At 34.4% G+C, this 23,121-nt stretch overlaps 1 protein-coding gene across 1 annotated transcript in view; it reads left to right on the forward strand.

The window, feature by feature from the left end:
• Positions 1 to 23,121, forward strand: part of Nkain2 (sodium/potassium transporting ATPase interacting 2) — an 864,427-nt gene that overhangs the window by 703,873 nt on the left and 137,433 nt on the right. The window contains exon 4 of the mRNA XM_042702042.1: positions 244 to 444. Coding sequence (XP_042557976.1) covers positions 244 to 444 — 201 coding nt within the window. The remainder of the gene's footprint in view (positions 1 to 243; positions 445 to 23,121) is intronic.

A 23,121-nucleotide genomic window follows, 5' to 3' on the forward strand; every position in this document is an offset into this window, starting at 1 on the left:
TTTGAATATTATAGCTAATGTAAATCATTGGTAATTTTTAATAAAGTAATTTGAATAATAAAGTAACTTGAATCCTCATGGATTCAGAATTAGGTTATATTGACATATAATTATTTTATTGCCCATAGCATTCATTGTGGAAAAAGAAGGGAAGACACATTTTCAAATAAAAAATGCAAGTCAGTTCCAAATAAGCTAACATTTATAAATTAATACTCATCTTTATAAATTGCCTTCTTGCAGGAAACAGACCTTATTCTGACTTTTAATATTTCAATGCACCGATCATGGTGGATGGAGAATGGACCAGGATGTAAAGTGACATCAGTGACGCCGGCCCCAGATTGGGCCCCAGAAGATCATCGCTACATCACAGTCTCAGGGTGTTTTCTGGAGTACCAGTACATAGAAGTGGTTCATAGTTCCCTCCAGATTGTCCTCGCAGTAAGTGTTGATAGCTAACCGCTCCTTCTAGTGCTTCTCGAATCATTTTACTTTTAGGTAAACTCAATGCACAAAAGTGGAATCTTGGGGTTAACATGCAATCTTGTTCATTTTTTTCCTAACTAATGTCAGTTTTAATGGGAATTTCTCAAGTTAAACAAAACCATCCACGGACCAAAAGTAGCCTTTGAAAATCAACCAAAGATTTCATCATTTGACTTTTGCTAGACTTTCCCAAAGATTCCAGAGGGAAGATCAGAGGGTTTTACAACTAACCTACTCTCCGTGCCTGAATACATAAGATTTCCAGAAGTATTTTCTTTCTTGATGTTTTACAACTAAATTGCCAGGATGTAGATATCTATTCTCCATTTTCCCTTTCTTTTTTTCCCCTTCTTCCTAAATTTCCCCCGAGTTCCATGCATCATATTTTATTCCTTCTCCTTTTTCAGAGCAATTCAACTTTCCAGTAAATCTTACTTGTAGGCTTTAGTGTCTCTATATTTTACAATATCATACTAATAAAGAACCCTTCTATTAGTAGCAGTAGGGTTATGAATAACAAATTTATATAACATAACTTATGCTATGTAAAATTAGTTAACATTGCATTAGAATAAAAGGATATGAACAAAAACATACCTACCTTAAAAACCTTTATTGCAGAATACTGAGATACACAGAATTCAAACATCTTTGTTATACACAAATCCATGTATTTATTATTCATACTAGAATCATATTATTTTCTTAGATTTCATGTAGAACTGCAATTGAGGAATATGGTCTTAAGATGTTAGAAAGAATCTGTATAAGTAAAAGTTGCTTTTTACCTCTTCACTTAATTCCTTTGTGGCTAATGCTGATTGAATATCAGGAAATAATAGATTTAAATTAATAAGATGAAATCAATTTACATATAATTCCTCTAGACACCAAAGCCCTAAGTAATCTTCCTTTAATATGCTCATCTCTAGAACTTCTTTAAGTGAACAACATCTGTGGTAGTTGTAAATTCTAATGCTTTTAACTTGAAATAAAGATTGTAGATTCAATGACATGGAAGTAGTTATTTTGCTTTTAAAAATCCACTTAAAATGTACTTGATCTCTTATGGGAATAGTGAAATATTTCTAGAATTATGAGATTGTTAAAATAGATTATTTCAGATGGGTCTAAAGCAACATTTTCCTAGTTTTTGTTCACCGTATATAACTTTATATATGTTGGCAAATTTTCACTTGTTTCAAATCAACATATCATTTTTTGTGAATCGATGACTACATATGACTATTTTAACGTTATTTGAATTTATGTTCAATTATATTCACAGACTAACACTGCATAGAATTTTGGAACACAAAAATTTTGGACATAGAGGCATATACTTCAACTGACATACTGCAGAAAAACATTTACATAAATAAAAGCAGTCTACAAAGACAAAATAGATAGAATGCAAGGAAGATGGATAGAGGGTCCCCAAGAGCAGATAGGAATGCTAGATCACACCATTGCTTTCACTTCTAACACTGGACTCAGTGAAATATAGAAATCCTTCAACCACCTTCAAACACCTGAAAATAAGTTAACACCTGAATACCTAAGCCAGTTCTTAGAAAAGTTTCAACATACTTTCTTCCTTTGGGCTTGTTGTCTACTCAACCTTGGGCTTAAAGTAGCGGCTATACAGAAAATTTAGTAGCTCTTAACTAGAGTTTTACAATTCAAGCCCCAGAGGACATTTTCTTGCTCTGCCTGGTTATTGGAAGCGCTTTAAAGACCTTTCTTTTCTGCAATCATTCCATCACTTCTGCTCTAATTATGAAACAATGAGTGATGTTCCCTTTTTGAGTTATCCACCTCATCTCCCCAGCAGTCTAGTAGCAATTCCCGTTCTCTCTAATGATCGCCTGAGGGCCTGTCCCCTGTGGATATCCAAAAAAGAAAAAGAAAAAATGTCACTGTAAAAACTAAACAAAACAAAACACCCAAAAAACATTAAAGCAATGTTCTATAAGGCACAGATCAGATGCAAATAGGTACACTTGGAGGAAAGTGATAGGCAGAGAATACAGTTGACACAGTTTGGGGTACAATCCAGGCTTCTTAGTTTTATCCATCTTTGTGTATAAGTCAGCTAAACTCTTACCCTTATTGTTTTTATTAAAACTTTTTAAACTGCCTTCCCTTCCAGGATCTCTGGCCCAGATCAGTTCACCTAGCTATTGTTCTTGATTAACTCCAAATCTCTCCAGCTCTTTCTCTGCCCCCTAACTCAGCCTTTCATTCACAGATCCCTGATCCCTGGGATGCCTGTCACCCTGTTTTTCAGTTTTCTTTCAATCTGGCTGATTTTGGAATTAGCATTCATAAAGCCCACATTTGCATCAGACATACATAGATACCTGCCCTCTACATAGAAAGGAAGACAAGTATAATATCCATATAATTGGAAAGAGGGGCTATTCACCATACTGTGTCCAACTGTGCAAGAAAGACTGTCAGAGCGCCATAAGGATGAGCCAGGCACAAGGTTTTCAGCTTTCCTGCTTCCATAGCAGCACTTTCCTCAGATAGTATCAGATGCTGCATTCAAGAGGAATAGAAGCATGCACTGTTTAATAATACCGAAGATGTTAGAAAGTCCTATTTGTAATGTAGATCAAATGTGTGTGGGGAGAGTAACAAGGAGACCAACCAGGGAGATTTTGTTATTCACATTACAAAAGAATTAATCGGATTTTCCTAAACAATGTTTGACTAGACCTGCATGAATTAGAAAATAGGTTCACATGATTTCCATCTTTGGCTGTGGAACAAACCTGTGAGGACATCTGAACAAGTTAAAAGCCCTTCTTAAGACATGAAGTTAACTCCCAAGGAACAATGGAAATCGCTTCTAAATGGGAAATAGTCTTCAGTGTGTTCTGAGAGATTTATAATTTGTTAATGGATGCCTGAAATCTCAGATGCCTTTGACACAGAGTTTGTCAGTCAGTGGCAAAAAATGCTGCAATTTTAACTTTTAATCCATAGATGGGAGAAGTGGACACATTATATTAAGTTCACATAAGTTATACTTCACTTACTATACGCAACAGAAAGAAAAAAAAGATTATTTTTGCAAACAACCATATACAAATACGTAAAAATAAAATAAGGTAAAACATCTATTCAATAAGTAAAGTAATTGTAGTGGTGAAATATCTGTTCAAATTCCAAATAGTTCACTGGAAAACTAAGCCCTTCCTCTTTCTATGTGCTAGCCACATCCCTAGAATCAATATTTCTAAATTTAATGTAAACCTTTCCAACCAAATACTGGGTTTTTCTTATCTTTCTTTCCTGTATCTTCTTTTACTTCCGATACCCTTTTGAATTTGTGGCATGTTGGCTGAGGATATTGCTAGCAGATGATATTGCTAAAAATGTAAATAAACTTACTGTTTCCCACAGCCATTAGAAGCAATTTAGAAACCATATAGAAATTAGAAAGGAAGTCATAGAAGGCTGAAAAGTTTCCAGTATTCAATACAAGGCTTATAACTAGTTGTCCAGTTTGTCTTTTTGTATCTATTTTCTACTTAGAAAACAATAAAACACTGTACTTCCTAAAATCATTATTCAACATAGAATTTTTTTTAATTCTGTAAATAAAGTGTATGCTTTCAGATGCTCCAATGGTTCCTGTTTAACAATTTGTATTTGCCATTTATCTGGCTAAGACTTGCCTGGAAATATCACCAATGAAGAAATTTTACAAATTTGGAACCCCTAAATCAATTCAAGTTGATTTGAACTTGTGGGTATTCCTTTGGATATTATGACTGTGTGTGATGCGTATGTTTAACTGACCTCATTAATTATATTGTTCTTACATTGAAGTCTCCTTATATTTGAAACACTTATTTACAATGATTGTGTTATTGAAGAGTGAGATCCTGCTTTTCACATCACCTAGGGTATTGCTATTAAGAATTTAAGGATGAAATTTATGTGGTAAGCTTGTGGCATTTTAAAGAGATGAATGGGAAATTTTATTATCTAATATTCAACCTCTGCAATAGTCAAAAGTAAATACAGTTGCCATGGAGATGTCTGTTTTACACTTATTTAAATGGAAAAATTGAAACAGGCTTTTTAAGAAAACGAATGATTTTGTTCATTGGTTTCATGGTGAAAATGACTTATCCATTTATTTTTAAGTTATTGATATTGTTCTTTGGAAAAACAGAACATTCATTCATGATAGAAACCTTAAAGAAGCAAAAAAGGATTATGGTTATCTTCAAAATAATAAAAAGCTACATGTGGTAAATTTATAACCAACCTTGTTCTAAATGGATGGAAAAAGGAAAAACCTGAAACATTTCCCTACAGTTAGGAGCAAGACAAAAATGTTCCATCCTTCCACTCTTCTTCTATATAGTGATTTAAATATTAGCTAGCCAGAGAAAGAAAGATAAGACAAAGTGATTCATAGAGAGGAAGATTTTAAATTATCCCTATTTGAAGATGTTATGATCCTATATTTAAAATATCCCAAAGACTCCACCATCTCTTAGATTGGATCAACACTTTCATCAAAGTAGCAGAATACAAAATGAACATATAAAAATAAGTCATCTTTATATATCAATCAAGTGCACACTGAGAAAGAAACAGTAATAACCAAAACAACAGAAAAAAAGCAAAAATAAACCTACTTAGGGAGGTGAGTGGTTTCTATGGAAAGATATCTATACACATAGATTAGCCAAAGTATTTTTAATGGCTGTACTACCAAAATCAACCTTCAGATTTAATGCAGTTCTCATCAAATCCCAATGTCATTCTTTACAGATATGATAAAATCATTTATAACATTCACTTGAAAGTACAAAAGACCCTAAACTAGCTAAGGTGTGTAAAATAAGCAATGATGTAGGCATTATATTATTTCATTACAAATTCTATTACACTGTTATGCATACATATAAAATGACATAATGAAATATCTTTGCACAATTAAAATATATCAAAAAATACATTGATGATAAAAATATATAGCATCAGTTTCACATAAATATATTTTTTTAAGTTTGTTTTTGTTTAATTCTTTTAGTAACATAGGGGAGCAGAAATGGGCATTTTTGTCTAAAGAAGTGATTTTCATTGCTGAATGGATAGCAAATTCCCACTTGGATTTTAGAAGTTACTATCAGAAGACATACTTCTGGAAATTTTGTTTCCTTAGGCCTGAAGGAAGGCTTTACTTTAGTGTGGTTTTCAAATTTTTCACCCATAATTATAGTGCTTTTTCTTTTCCTTTTGTATTGATCCCTTTAGTGTCCTGAGTTGCTCCAAAACACATTGAATCTGGCCAGGGAAGGAGACTCTAAAACCAAAATGGAATCAATGATTTTTTTTCTAAGCTTTAAGATTCATTTCCCCTCCAGGATGGCAAGGTCAAGCCCATTACTAAATAATGAATTTGTGGAACTATGCTATAAGCACCATGAACCTATACATAGGCACTATATTTCCACCCTAAATAGCTAGTGCTGTGGATCTGGAACTGAAAACTGAGTAGGCAGACTCTTAGTTCACTATCACGCCACACCACAGTTTTTGTCTTGAATACTGCTTGAATATAGAACTGGCAGTGGAAAAACATTGTTTCTTCCCAGCTCCCATAAAATTTAAAGTTTCAGCAACTTCAATACATGGCTCAGTTGAGATAGATCACTAGCTAGCTAGGTGATAGATAGATAGATGGATGGATGGATAGATAGATAGATAGATAGATAGAATATATAACTCTTCTCATTTTATTTATTGTTATTATTATATTGTTATTTTTGTTAGGTAGTTTCACAAAGAGGTCACCATTGAGCATGTCAGCTTATGCAATGCATCTTGATCAACGTCACTCCTTTCATCGTTCTGCCCCATCCCTGGAAACCCAACCTCTCTCCCTTTTTTATTTTCATAGTCTCATAGGTACACATGGAATATTATGACTGCATTCTCCCCTGCCCTTCTTCTCTTCATGTGTTTACCACCCTCTCCTTCACTTCACCCCCTCACATCACAGACACCACGGATTCACTTTGTTGGATTGGGAGTTAGATTTCCTAAGCAGTTATAACATTTGAATTCTTCCTTGCATAAACCATACCTCAGTTGATACATGCATGAATACATGCGTGCAGCCTTGTACGTGTTTACTTGCATATTTATAAATTAGCTCTAACATCCATATATGAGAGAAAACATGCATCCTTTGTCTCAGTCTCAGATAGCTACACCACACTTCTTGTTTTAAGTAAACCTAAATTAAATAAATATGAAGTATCTTTATGTAACATTGGATAGTGTGTATAAATATTCAAAAATATAGGAAAGAGAATTAATTCATTTAAACAGAGCGTTTCACAAAATGTTATTGAATTAAGGGAATAGGAAATAAAATCTCAGTAAAAGGTTTCTTTGTTCAATTGAGTGATCTATTTATCTCTCTATCTATCTATCTATATACCTATCTATCTATATGAATACAGTGTGTCTTGTATATATGGAAATATATACACATATGTATATGTATACCTGTATATAATAAGCAAAATTCTACAGAATAATTTCTTCCACTGGATCCATAGTAGGAAATATTGTTACTGAATAGTAAAAACAGAGTGTTACTTCTGAAATAAGCACAAGTATAACTTTGATTTTATTTTCTAATCCTGTGATAATAGTAAACTCATTTGAGCAATATCTTTGTAGTGTGTAATGCCCCACATCTCTTCTATAAATGACAATCAAGTATTGACTAAAAGAAATGATCAAGCAATTAGATATTTACTTTCTTATTTTATTTTGCTTTACTACTGAAGAGTGCCCTTGTAAAATGGTGAGTAATTCTGTGTACACATGACTGGTCAGAGTGCAAGAATTTAAACAGCCTCTGAAGTTAAATTAAATGTAAGGGTTTTGTTGGGGAATTTTGCTTTTAATATTCTCTTCTATTCCCTACATGCAAATTCAGAACTATAAGGTAAAAATATTCACAGTCTGGGAATAACAATCCTTACATTTTATACCCAGTTGTATAATAAACTATTTTGTAATTATGAACTAGATGAGGTAATGTTAAAGAAGCTGCCTTGAGAGACAATAAAGGTAGTGTTATTTATTTTCTCTTTAGCTCAGTTTCTTCCCCTGTTCTTTGAGAATATGATAATCTTTCAGGCTAACTCAGTGATGTGAAAAAATGAACTAAATTCTACAAAGTTTACTTACTCCCCAGATAGTACTGTGGTTCCTAAAGCCAGTGTAATACTATTTAGTCTTCTGCACCACTAGTCCACAAATCCCTTTTCAACCATTATCATCAGCATGCAATAGCTACTCCTCTATGTGATGTTTGAAGACCTTCCTTAACAAGTAAGCACATCACAATATCTGTAGATATAGGTGGAAACATCACAGGATAAAAATAGCAATATATTTAACAGGGCAGCAAGGATTATAGACTGCATCCAATCACTGATAATTAGGTCTCCTTTAAGTATTTGGACAAAGGGCTTGCCATTTAACAAAGCAGTTATGAATACAATGCAACTTGATCAATGCCAACCTTCCCACTCTCCTACTCACTTCTTCCCATACTTGTCTTAATTTTGTAGGATATAAACTGAATCCTGGACTTTTCTCCTTCTCTTTGCCTCTTTATTTGCCAATTGCTTTCTCCTGGACCCTACTCCACTCCATTCAGGTATCCATTTGCTGGTGTTTTTTTCATTGAACTTTGCTTTTGTAAGGAATTACACTATTTGAGGTATTGTTTGATACCTCAGTTAAAGTATTTGAATACACTGGCATACCACACATCATATGTACTTAAAGATTTATAAGCTAAACCTAATTTATTGGGAGAGAGGAAATGTAGTCAAAAATTCATTTGCTAAATGCAGAAAATATCAACACATCCTACAAGATTAAGAAAAGCGAAAGAAGGAGTATGTTGGGGAGAGGGTGGCAGCGATCATGATACACTGCGTTCAAAAAACTGCTTTGTTGAGTGGCAACTTCTTTGAACACTACTTTAAGATAATAAAAATATTTTATCAATTTAGCTTCCCATGTAAGGGGAAACATGCATCCTTTGTTTCTCTGGGCCTGACTTCCATAATTTTTTCCAGGTCTTTCACTTCTTTATAAATGATACAATATCATTCTTTCTAATGGAGGAGAAAAATATCATGTACTTAATAATAGAAGATGTAAGCTGAAATTAGCTGTAGAGAATATTGTAGAGAAATGAGCCACCTATGGTCCCATTTCTTACATTTAGTTTATTAACCATAAAATCATCTAAGAAAAAGTAAATTATATTGGATCACACATTATTTCAGAAATAAGTACAATGTATTAAAATATACTAAAACAAAGTACTTTGTGAAAAATGTTGTAAGTTGTTGGCCTTAAATATAAAATTGCATCCTTTACCACTGTATGTTATGGATAGTATCATTGTCTTTTAGAATACTTTTCTAGTTATGATCAATTACCATGATCCAACATTCTAAAGGTATAATTCTTTGGTGATTATTTCCTTCTCCCTGGAACTCCTAAATACAGTGAAAGAAACAAAGGAGGAAGCTACAATGCTTGATAAGAAATGTACTCATTATCTTGCCCATATAATTGTAACCCCTCTGTACAGTATGTTCACAGTAAAACAATTCCAGCAAAAAAAAGAATAATAGTAGTATGGGTATGTTTGCATTTTAAAATATGAGCAGAGAAATCTCAAAAGGAAAGATATAAACATGACTTATACTGTCAGCTATAATGGGAGGGACAATTTATTGTTTAGCATGTTATACTTGAGTGAAAAGGAACAAAAATATGAGCAAACATACTTAAGCTAAGTAATGCTTACATAGTAGAAAAAAGCTATCTGTGATGTTCTTTCTGTACCTTTTGTATCAGTTATATGAGTAAGATTACAAATTATATTCTCAACCCACTCATTCTTTTCAAAACAGGGTATATTATTGATAGTTCTCATTCTTCTCTTTCATTCCTCTCCTCACAGCACTATACTACATTTATCTTGACTATACTATTTGCGTTTTTCTGCATTCATCTCAAATACCATCTGTTTTCTTAAACTCCTCTCAAGCAATGATCCCGACAACCTAAACCACACTTCACACACAGTTTTATCACGTGAAGTCTTCAGCTAACTTATAGGAATATTTTTTATTATACTAAATGATGTTATCACATGATCGTTTGAGTTAATGCCAATGAAAAATTTCTAAAATCATGGACTGAATTCAAGAATGTTCTGGATCCAAGGGTATATTGAATTTCTGTGTCTGCTATTATATCCTGACATAGTTGAGTTGCTATATTCTACTTTATGGATTCTCAATAATACCACCTCTTAAATTTTCTCAGATTATTATTACCAAAATCATAAACTTAAATTACTTTTATTTCTTTATACTGCCCAGTGTCCTCTGGTCATTCACCTTCATTTTATCTATCTTGTTTTCCATAAATTCATTGACTTCATCAAAGGATTATGTGTAAGTTGTCTCTTATTCTTACTTTCAATATACCAATATTTATAACCGCTTTTCAAATGAATGAAGCAAGATAAAGTAGAAGGATCAACCAAAGAATGCCACTTGGGTAGGTGATTTTTGTTGTTGTTGGTGGATGTATAGCTTAAACTCAGGACCTGGGCATTGATTAGCCAGCACTCTATCACTATTTACCATAGCTCCACTTCCAGTTTTCTGGTGGCTAATTAGTGATAAGAGTCTCATAAACTTTTTTGCCCGGCTTTCTTCAAACCACGATTCTCAGATCTCAGCCTCCTGAGTAGCTAGGATTATAGGCGTGAGCCACCACTACCTGATTGGAGAGTTGATTTTTGAGCTAAGATCTGGCTATAGTGAGGACTGAGTATATAGAAGTGGAAGATTACAGGTAAGAGAATAGTAAAGGCAGCTAACTCTGCCTGAGGGCATATCTGGAATTTGACAGGGTCAGCAGTTGGTAAATCTAGGTCACATGATCAAAAGTAAGACATTCTAATTCTTCTTACTTCCCTCTTCCTGTTCTCTAATTTCTCTTATTTTCTTTCAGAGTCTAATCATTCTCCACCTTCCTTTTCTCACATTCAACAACATCATCACCATTTCTTTAGAATTATGACATCTTCTTATCTCTCCACTTTGCTATCTTTCCTCCCATGTTGATAACGAATATATTTGTATATTACTAAATTTTAGAGAGGCATTAGTCATTTGTTTGTTAGATGTCAATGTTTTTCAAAGCATCTTGGTTTTAAGTTTTCCTTATCTATCCATTAGATTATAGAACCTACTTATCAGAATCCCACTGAGGTTAAATGAGACTTTTACAGTGACCAATGCTTGCCAAAAGTTGATTGTCATGAATCATTGACATCAGCCTTCCTCCCATACTGATTAATTTGGATAAATTTTCTATTCTTTCAAGCAAAGAGTCTAGAATAACATTAATAAATAATATTACTTTCATAGAACAGTATTTTTACCAGAGTTTATAGCATGATTTTACATACAAATGTTTCTGTTGTGCTCAACATCAGCAAGGTAAGCAGAATTAACTCTGAGAGCTCTGCCAACATCATAGAAAATATTAGATCATATAAGTTATAAATGTGGAATCATTAAAAGCTACATTTAAACATATTTCTATGAATATTTGCCTGTGATTATACTCTTTTATTTTCTTTCTGTGACACATTATTGATTTTTTTCCTTTGTATCCCATATTCTTACAGATGTTAATCTCCAAAGCAGCACAATTATTCTTCACACAAAAGCAGTTAGTTAGAAGCTCTGATGACAGTCGCTTGTCAGCTTTGCTTCCTGTATCCAAAGAAAATGAAATTTCTCAGAAGCTGAGCATCAAGCACTACCTGTGCCTCTTATTTGGATCTTTTCATACTAGGTTTGGCAGAGGTCATAGTCTTTCATCATGTGTTTCATGGACAGGATGGGGAGACAGCAGTTGCACTTTTAGGTACTATGGTACCACTGTAGTCTGCAGACTGCTATATTGAAAACTAAACAAACAATATATTTTTAGGGTACCACCTGCAGCAAGCAGCTGTACCAAGCAGAGCAGAACTACGAAGGATGTGATTTGTCCCATTTAACATGAAGCCTGAGGTTTGAGAAGAGAAGGAGGAGAGGTTCTATGTATACAACCCACACATTGCAATTTAAACTGAAGCTGATTTTCTTTCCTTTTTAGATTGGAATTGAGGTATCATTATATTTCTCTTCTTTTCCTACCCTGCAACCTCTGCTTGAAAACAATTCTATTATTGGGGTTATGACTGTTAACTGGGAAAGTTATTTTTCTCTACTAGTAAGCTTCCTTTCTCATTCAAGGGCAATTTTCTCCCATAAAAACCCATACTTAAATGCCAACATCTGCTATGTCTAAATGGTATAAAAAGTGATGTCTGGTATTTACATGATGCCAATGACATGGTTAGAGAAACTCATACACTTGGCTTGCACAGGATTTTCTTCTATCCATAGCTTTCATCTATTTCTGTATTCTCTAGGATCTGTATGCCTCTCTAAATATGCCACAAAAGTATGAATTACTCTAAAAGCTGGACTTTTAACTCTTATTCTAATTGACAGTCTGTTCTTGTACTAACCTGTACCTTCCAGGCATAAAAGTTGTGCAATCCATCATGATAAAACTTCTACCATATCTATTGTGTCTGAGTAGATAGAATTTGGAGGCTGGGAGGAGGAATATTTTAAGCACCTGGGTTTTTCCCCCCTAGATTTAAAAATCCCCTTATTCTCTTAATGGCTATTGATTCCAGCCTTAGAAACCAAAGTCCCCATTTCATTTTAAGTTCTTCTAGGTGAACTTGGATAAATATAATTAAATTATAGATGACTCTGGAGACAATCCAATTAGTTATAAATTGAGGTCATTGAAGTACAGAAAGGTACAGTTAGTTTTAATGTTAAATACTAATATAAATACTATACAGTAATTTTGTGGGGATTTTTGACAACTATATTTTTTAAATATAGTTATATTTTCTAAATTTTTATAGAGTGCATTAGACTGCTATTCTTTTTTTGTCAGTTGTGAGGCTTGAACTCTAGGCCTGACACTGTCTTCCAGCTCTTTAGCTCAAGGCTAGCACTCTACCACTTGGGCCACAGCACCACTTGGGCCACAGTACCACTTCCAGGTTTTTGTGTTTATGTGGTGCTAAGGAATCGAACCTAGGGACTCATACATGCAAGACAAGCACTATACCCCTGAGCCACTTTTCCAGCCCCTAGACTTCTATTATTAACTCTTATTCTAGATTTCTATGTTGTTGATGTTGTTGTTGCTGGTGTGTGTGTGTGTACCAGTTCTGGAACTTGAACTCGGGTCCTGAGTTCTGTCTCTAAACATTTTTGCTCAATGCTGATGTTCTACCATTTGAGACATCACTCTATTTTCAGCTATTTTGTGGTTAACGGAAAATGTGAGTTTCACAGACTTTTCTTGCTTGGGCTCTCTTCAAACCACAATCCTTAATAAGGATTACAGAGGTTAACCACTAGAGCCCGGTTGGACCCTTATCTGAAGGAGAAAAGTAAACTTTGTGCTTCATTAAAACCCTTTCATTTTACTTATAGATATTGCTGTAAGACTCATAGAAGTGAAATGAAAGAAACACAAGTCTGCAATGATTCATGTCTCCAGCTAATAGAGGAAATCAAATCCTGTGAGCTAGAAAGCCAAGTTGCCTCCAATATCTTTGCCTTCTTTTAAGGTGATGCTTTTGAGAAATATCAGGCATAAAATATACTCCTACCAAGGCCATCTCTTTCACCTTTCTAACGTGAACTAGCATTTTCTCAAAAAAGCTCTATTATGTCTGCTTCAGAGTCCTTGTCAATCAATCAAGTTTCTGCTTTACAATTTTGGACAGTGTTTTTAACTCTGTGTGGTTGCAATTTTGGAAGAAGGAAAAGATAACTTTAGTTTCAAACCTAAGAGAATAGTTAGTCAGAGCACTCTGTAATTCATGAAAGCAAGAATAAGGTTGATCTCTCTTGAGCACTTACGGTATGCTAAATGTTCTTTGAGACACTCTTGTGTCTCATATACATTTTTTTACCTTGGTTCACTATACTTCCTTTTTACTGCCTTGCCTGAAACATTTTATTTCATATGACATGTCTTCAAGTTCAATAATCCCTCTGCCTGTTTGTGTTTGGTGTTAATGCTTCTTAGTGAACCTTTAAATTCACTCGTTATATTTTTCAGTTCCAAAGTTTGTTATTTGTTTCATTCATGTGCACGTGTGTGTGTGTGTGTGTGTGTGTGTGTGTGTGTGTGTGTGCACGTGTGTTGGTGTGTTGGTGTTGGGACTTGAATTCAGAAACTTGCACTTTCCCTTGGCTTTATTGCTCAAGATCAGAGCTCTATGACTTAAGCCACAATTCCAGTTTGGCTTTTTGCTGGTTGACAGACATATTTGCCTGGACTAGCTTCAAAGCTCAATCCTCAGATCTTATCCTCCTGAGTAGCTAGGCATGAGGCATCAGAGCTGGTCTCTTGTTTTAAATGTTCATGTTTCCTTTTCCTGAGCTATTGAGCATCATTTTGTTGGGGTAAACATTTGTAGGTTTATTTTGTTTCTGTGCCTTATGGCTTTTCCTAGGGATTCACACATTTGGAAAAAATAGCAAAAAAAATAAATAAACATGATGAAACCATTCACTTTATACAGTGAAAGATTTTTCACCCATCCGCCCCGCTAGAGATTTTATGGAGTCCTTATACTTTTTTTTTGCACTTCTCAGACCTTTCCTGTGGGTCCAATTTCTTTGTATCTTGCTTTTAAATTCCCAATCATAGAGATATGCCAGGTGCTTTAATCAGGATAGTGTATTCTCTTGTCCTGTTTGTTTATTTTCTTGGCATTGCAAGTCGTCTGGCACTACCATCAACTGTCCCACTCTTTAATTCTCAGTAGCCCCTCAGGCTTCTGGAGTATACCAGGGCTCATCAACACTTCAATACAGGGAAGACAGATGCCAGTGCCTTGGGTAGAACTCACCCACCAAAACCCAATTATTGGGAAAGAACTCTAGTTCTTTCCCTCTCCCTGGAAAACTGCAAGTTGGAAGTTTTCTCACACTTCTCTGTCCTGTTTTCCAAGGAAAAACCTTTGGGAGACTAAGTTTGTGCCATTCCAATGCCTCAAGATAGTAACCAAATGCTGCAACCAATTTGCAGTGGCCCACAATCTGGAGCCCTTTCTTGTCAGTGCTTCAAGTCAGACAAGTCAAAAGCTAGTCCTTGGAGAGACCTCCCAAAAGTCTGAATATTGATCATAAATTGCAGCCTTTTCTTTCCTTTCCGAAAGAGAATTCAATAGCTGGGAGATGTTTTTATGCTTTGAATTTTCCTATTGGCTCTGGCATACCCACCTTTGCTTTGATTTGAGGTGCAAAAGTGTTTTGACAGATTTGTTGATTTTTTGCAGTGGGAATAATTCCGTGTATTGTTGGTAAATGACTGTCTCGTCTCACGAGGGCATGAGGACCTGGTTCTTCGCATTGCCCCAGCTGGATGCTGTCACTCCTAATTCAATAGATTTTGTGGGGGTGAATAAAAGAAAAGAAAATATTCATTTGTCTCCCAGAATAAGTACTCATTATTGTTGTTTCTAATGTGTTAAAGGAAGCACACAGGGTTTTTTGGAATAAGTGGAAGTATGACTACGTGGGATTTTTCACAAGCGAGTTCAGAGATTCAGACGTGTTGATAGAGGATTCTTAAATTCCGGCAAAATGCCTAGATGTGATTTATCCAATAATAGAAACCACCATGCGCTGTTAAATATAGAAGGAAGCAAGAAATGGCATTGTTTATTCATTATTCACCATCATTATTTAGTATTCTGAACCATCATGCTTTTCTTACTATTGTCTCATTTTCTTTTTCTATAAGGTGATAATAAGCAATTGTTCCTTCTATACTGATTATCGGACTATGAACTAAAATTTGATATTTATTTAATTATGGGGCTATAAAAAAGGATGAATCAATGATAATGTTCACTATCTATAGAATGTATTTCTCCTTTAAAAAATTATGCAGTCATTCTAGTTTATAAAAGGAAACACAGATTCTATACCAGTTTATATGAGCTGACCAGACTCAAAGACATCATCAACCCATATCAGAAAATAGAATTTTATCTTTTTAATAGCAAATAATTGCTTTCTACCCAAATACTTTTTTGAAGCTTCTTGGCATTCTTCCAATACAGAGCATCCACATAATATATTGTTCACTTCAGAATGAATATTTCACATTTATCTTTAGGGCTCACATAGCATACTGGCATAAGTGTCAGAATTCTTACTAGTCTTGATTTTACTTGTTAGTGGTGCTTAGCTATGAAATGGATTACCCTGAAAGAACATACAAAGTATGGTTTATTAATTCAAATATTGAATACATGCATATAAAATCATCTGTGGAGATAGGCAAGGGAATTACAAGATAGATAAAGATTTTACAAATTCTTTTTGTTTTTACTTATCACTCTCATTGGAAGAAAAAATTAGGAGCTTTAACCAAACAAATTTCTTGACCACTAGAAATAATTCTGTACTGAGAAAAGCTGTAAATTAGTTTTAAAGTAATTACTTTTTCTCTTAAAAGTGTAATAAGGATCAATTATTATTCATTTGTTTATTTATTTTGTCAGTGAGGTTTGGAATTCAGGACCTTACAGTTCCTGCCTTACAATTGAGCCATACCTCCAGCCTGGCTTTTTCCTGGCTATTTTGGATATAGAGTGTTGAGTACTTTTTATGCCGAGGCTAGGTTACTTCAAACTACAATACTTTGATGAATCTAAACCTCCTGAGTAGCTAGCATTACAGGTATGATGATTAGAGCTCAGCTAATTAATAATCTCAATAAAATAAACAATGCATATTAACAAACCCTGATAATCAAAATATGCTTTCACATTGTAGTTTTTATTAAAAGATAAATGGAGAGCCAGGCGCTGGTGGATCATGCTTGTAATCCTACCTACTCGGGAGGCTGAGATCTGAGGATCAAAGCCAGCCCCAGAAGGAAAGTCTAGGAGACTCTTATCTCCAATAAACCACCAGAAAACCAGAAGTGGAGCTATGGCTCAAATGGTAGAGCACTAGCATATATACGTGTGTGTGTGTGTGTGTGTGTGTGTGTGTGTGTGTGTGTGTGTGTGTAAATGGAAAATGAGTCAAATATATAGTTAGGTAATATTATGGGAGAAATTACTCTGATTATTACCATTCAAATTGTGCTTTCAAAAGTCAAAATGCAGAATATACTGTAAAGGTCATTGAAATTTATTATTTTTGAACAAGAACACTGAGTTTCATAGCTAAGTCATTCCCGGGTCAGAACTATTAGCATTGTCTCCTGGGTACATACTTCCAGTCCTTACTTAGAATTTCCAAATGTTCCTACTTGAGTCAACAATTTCTTTTCTTTTCCACAAAAATACAAAATTATCTCTTGAAAAAGTTGCAACTTCTGTTTACAAAACCAAAAGTATAAAATTCGGGTTAACTGTAGCCAAAATTTGCTTTTACAAGTTCCACATTGTTCTCTTCAAACCACTTTTAGCCTCTAACTCAAATGCTCACTTATCTCTTATCTCCCTCCACCCAAATGAAATTATAGATAGACCATTATAATGGGCCTAAAAAAGTAGTCTACTGCTTAGAATTGATTAATATGTAATAGTTGTCTTAGTATAGAGAATACTATTAGCCACCTGTCACATTTGAAAACATCAGCTATGTTAGAAGATGCAAAATTCTCCTAAATTGACATGTTGGCCTGCCACTGATGGCTCACTCCTGTAATCCTACTTATTTAGGAGGCTGAGATTGAAGGATCAAGGTTTGAAACCAGCCAGGACAGATAAATCCTTGAGACTTTTACATTCAAAAAGTTGTAAGTGGAGCTGTGGCTGAATAGTAAAACTCCAGCCATTTTAGTTGCCAATCAAGAGAGTGAAACCAGGCCCCAAAACCAAAAATAATATGTTGAATTGAATTAAAGATAGTTTTTTTAAAAGAAATGTGTAATTTATTATCTCTCACAGAGGTGAACCATCTTGGAATCAGTGTGGGACTCCCAAATGAACAAAATCCATCAGAAATCAGAAAAGTAAATTTTGATAGACTAGCGTTCCTACAGTGGGAAATGAGATGCTGTTTTTAGCAAGGAAACCAAACCATTCCCTAAGATTTATTACTTTTTGCTGACAATCAGAAGCATTAACAACAGAAACAGACACCATCAATATCACTTCCTTTGGAATTCCTGTTATCAAATACTTTTCATGAGTTCTAAAATGAAACTCATCACTTATTAAGATGGGAAGAATAATAGACTTGCATCATGAGATTATTTTGAGGCTTAAATGACATAACGCCATTTGGGCCAGTAGAAAGTTTCTGATAAATGTCCACTGCTGGTCGGCTTGTAGCTCCATCCTTTTTATTCTTTCCACCAAGTTTCTTTTCTCCAGACTAAAAGCTCTTCCTTTTATCAACTATAGCCCGAGATGTGGTCTTGGCCTTCATGATGTTGGAGTCAGCAATTTTAAATAATGGCTTTATCCAAAAATAAACACAGTGCTTCAAGTGTTAAGCAACAAATGGCTTTCTAGTTTGCTGATCTTAGAAAACCGTCTTCTTTGAACGAAGCAGCAGTTTGATAATTGGAAATAGATGGGCAGCTCATAACACCAAGAAATGACTGGCTACAATATGACACATTCAGTGTTTACTTTTTATTCAGAACTTTTGCACCTTGGTGCTGAAGTTGTGAATCTCCACTTTACTGAAGAATTTGTTTCTGTGACCCCAAGATGATAGTTGCTGAAGCAGAGGCAGGAAGGTCATGGCCTCAGACACTGTCCAGCTTGTTTGCTCAGATTGCAATCCAGAAAGGGGAAACCTGCTCCGACCTTTGATGTCTTTTTCTGGTATAAAACTGCAAGCACACCGTGCAATTTGATTATGAGTTTTACTGATGATACATTTTATTTCCTTTTTCCTTATTTTTTGTATGCCAGTAACAATTTTTAAGTGAATGGGACACACATTTGTAAAAAGAATGTATAAAGGAATCTCCGAGAGCAGCTCTCTGTATTTATGGCCAGTACGTAAGGATCTTGGGATGAATTCAGCAAGATTTGATAATATTGTTTAAAGACAGAGGCTATTCCTTTGCATTCTTCAAAAGGAAAGAACTCTTCACATGTCTGGTGGCATTCCCAGATGGATTCTTACCTTAAGGTTGTGGCAAAACTGGCGTTTTTCTCTGCCAAGGTCCTGGCACATCCACTTCATCACTGTCTAATCTTTTGTGGCTTGTCCTTCCCTGCCATTAGCCACCCTGCTGTTTATCTGACCGGCCCCTCTAAGTGCTGACAAATCAATTACAAAATAATTAAAACCCACACATATGTTAAGGAGCTCTCTTCATCTTGAGGACCTTAAAACACCAAAAACGCAAAGCTCTTAAGTTCCTTGACAATCCATTGGTGTATGTCTTATCCTTTTTCCCATTTTTATTGCCTTCATTACAAAAACAAAAAACAAAAAACCATGAAGATGGATTCATATGCTTTAGAAATTCGGGATTCAATTTATATGAACATTAAGACCACACTTCTTAGTCCATTTACAGTTTCTTTTAAAAAATACTTATTGGGTTTTTAAAGATATGTTTTGGAAGCCCACTTTATTTGAGTTTATCTTTCCAGTCTTTTCCTTTACTTTTATGAGTTATATAATCTTCAATCATTACACTATTTCACTTTGTTGTGACTAAATTTAGCAGATATTTTCCACTAAGATATGATCTCTTTAAACCTTACTTAAGAACACTTTATCCACTCGGATATCACAAAAATACACTTGAATATTTATTCCTGAACGAAAATTTAAAATTTTCATTTTATACATCTGTATTCATTTCAAATTAAATTTAGTGTACATCAAAATTGTGAAAAATACCTAAATTTTTCCCAAACACATGATCAGTTATTATAAATATCATTCAGGGAGCAGCACCTGCAGGGTGATTATGCCATTTCTGTGAGGAATCATATTTCCTGCTGCTTGAGTGTTTGTAGACGCTCAGCTTTGCCTGGCTCCTGAAGTTACTTTACCTTGATATCGCACATGAGAAAAGTCTTCATTCCTTAATTCATCTTCAGAGTCACTTTTCTTCTCACAGGCCTTTAGTCCTTGATGTGAATTTGAAATTAATATATCAAGCTGCTGAAATTAACATATCAAATTAATATATCAATATATCAAGGGTAGATTTTTTATAATGATGGAGAATAATTTGTTTTTGTTGCTTTCTAAATTTTACTATTCAGAAGTTGTACAAAGAGATTGCAATTCCATAAATCAGTTATAAGTACAATGTATCTTAATAAAGAATAATATCATGTTAGTATTTCCATTTATTAGTCTCTTATTTCATCATTTTCAAATTTCTTCTAAGTCAATAAATTTATAGGTTTTGTTCACAAAAGTGTACTCCAGCTCACAGTGTTCTTCCATAAAGAACAGAAAATTGCTATTATCATAAATTTTATTTTAAAACTTCTATTCATTTTCAGAATGTAATCATTGGAATTTATAATGATTTTACAGCAACTTGATATATCATTTATTCTAAAAGGAGGTTTGTAAATGTAGCTAAATATATCATATGTAAAAATAGACAATATTTCTTCCTCTTTTCTTTTGACCTCATATATCTTTGTAATCTTTCTAAATTTGACAGAATTAGAATGAACTATAGATTTGATAGCAAGAATCTAACATACTACCTTCTTCTGGTGTTAAATGAAAATTCCTGATATTTAGTACATTAGTACTTTCTGTAGTTATTTTGTTCTTCCTTTGGTTGGTTTGGTTGGTTGGTGGCTGTTGGTTTGGTAATATATTCTTCATCAAGTAAAGTTTTCTATCTTCCCTTCTTCATTAAGCATGTTTGTGAAACTTATTAGACACTCCATTTGTTATCATATAATCTTATTGGAATTTTTATGTGTTTAATTATGGTTATACATATTGTAAAGTGAACTAGCATTGAATTCCTTGAATAAAACAGACAATGTCACATATTCTTATTGCTGGTCATCTATTATCAATATGCAATTACAGTAAATATGGGTAACATTTTATTTAAGACACTGTATTTATAAATAAAATGACCACATCAGTTACTGTAACTATATAATCTGTCCTATTGGTACTGAAACCTTATTAAGGTCTTAAAAAGCATTAGGTTGTCTTTCTTCACTTTCCATACTAAGAGGAAATTATATAGCATAAGCATTTTCAGTTAATTTAAAGGTTATAAAAATCACCTGAAAAAGTTACAAAAAATGGAAAAACTTATGAATACTGTTATGTGCCATATTTTTGTTCTTTTTGCTTTTTTGACTGCTTTTTTTTTGGTTGGTTGGTTTTTTCGTTTTGCTTTGTTTTTGAATGAGTACAGAGAGAGAAAGAGAGAGAGAGAGGAGATGAATATTTGGAAAATCTATAACTAAATATCATTATGAGTTTTCTTGCCACGTGAGGAAAACTTCTATATTTCTGGTAGTTCTATGCTTCTAAATATGCTTAGCTATAAACAGGTAGAAACTAGAAATAGACACAAAGGCTTATGAGATCATTTAAATTCAGAATTGTTACCTTGTTCTCCAGTGAAGCAGACAACCCTGTAGGAAAAGAAACTGTGAAAAGAAGAGCAGAAGGGAGAAACAGCATATGAAAAGTAAGAAAGATGTTAGAAAATAGTGAGGAGCGAAAACTGGAAAAGCAGGCAATATGCATATTTTTATAGAGGCTGATTTACTTCCCAAAGCAGTTATATGCAGATGTTAATGTAGGATTTGCATTTAGGAATGAAAATTATAAATGACACACTCATATGAAATAGTGAACAGAATTCATGGACAGATTATCACAAATGGCTAACCATTAAAAAGAGCTGGAAAGCTATGGTTGAGAGAGAAAAAAAAATTTAATGACTAGTATGCAGTGCAAAAAGGAGGACCTTGCAGTCATATGTTAGAAATCTTCAAAAGACTATTTGAAGGAGATGCTGACACTATATACTTCAAAATGTTCACAGTATTAATCCATTAAAACATTTAGCATGCATGAAAGGATCACAATATTTGACTAGGGGCATAAACATCAAAAACACTTTTATTAGCTGAAATTTTAACTTTCAGATTATGTGACATGAAGCTTTTGCAGAAGCGAAGGCCAGTCTCTTCAGTGTCTGTGTAAGAATTCACATCATAGAATGTCACTATATCAACTCAGTATTAAGTTTAAAAATCAAATCACGTGAGCCAGACTCGTCACTTCAGTCCAGAGGGATAGTCTCAATATTTATGATAAAAAATGAAAGAAATGCTAGAGTTGAATATTTTTCTAACCTATTTTTCAGAACAGTATAAATCAATGTTCTGTAATATTAAGATAGATTCATTCCAACTTAAAACAATGATCAAATCTCATTAGAAAACTATAAATTCAACAATACTTTGCAGGCCCCAGCAGAAAGGATTGCCTCTTTGCTCTATGCAGGTCTTGGGCTTGATACAGCAAGCCACATCTGTTAAGGAAGCGGCTCCCACAGAGCCATCCTGTCGAGTTTCCAACACTGTGGGCGGTGATAAGTTTTGACTGTGCAGCCAGCATATGTCATGATAAATTTTCAGTTCTCTAAGTAAAGAGAATACACTGTGTTCTCAGATCCAGATTAGGCTTGATTTCCCACCCACCCTCTTCCTCAAATATATTTTGGAACAAACACAAGTAAATACTTGACAGGTGAAATATTACCTGTGCCATTCACCAAAACAAAATGAGCCATAAGTGGAAAGTGTTAATTCACTACTGCAGTCACATTCCATTAGCAACAAGAAAAAGATTAGACTCCTGTTCCTTTTAATGTAGTTGGGAAGAAGAGAAACTTCTGTTCCCTGTGGGCGACAGGATAAATCTAAGTGGACTCACTAGAGACTTTTTAATGAGACTTCTTTACACCCCCATGTGTTGTCAATTTTCTGTGTTTGTCTAAATAATCTCTGGCCACCTTTGAATCCTTTTGCTATTCCTGTGCTACCCACATGTCAATACTGCCTACATTCAGGGAAAGTACTTTCCTTGCATGGAGTTTACTGAATAAGGAATTTTGATGATGTATCTACCAAATAGATTGCACATGCAAATCTCAGAGACTGGAAGTTCATATGCAGGAGACTATTCTAGAAGACCACAACAGCACATTCTACTGCCATTTGGATGGATGCTTGACCTGTATCCAGATACCAGATTCCTCAACACACACACACACACACACACACACACACACACACACACACACACACACACACACACACACACACACCACTCCTGTTTTAGCACACAAAGAGCAAAGGGAATCAGTAGTTTAAACATATGCTTTGGCTTCAAAAACAGACACAATAGCTGGCCGCCAATGGCTCAGGCCTGT

This window comes from Dipodomys spectabilis, unplaced genomic scaffold, assembly GCF_019054845.1.
Source record: "Dipodomys spectabilis isolate Male_0828 unplaced genomic scaffold, ASM1905484v1 ptg000001l, whole genome shotgun sequence".
Taxonomy (NCBI): Eukaryota; Metazoa; Chordata; class Mammalia; order Rodentia; family Heteromyidae; genus Dipodomys; species Dipodomys spectabilis.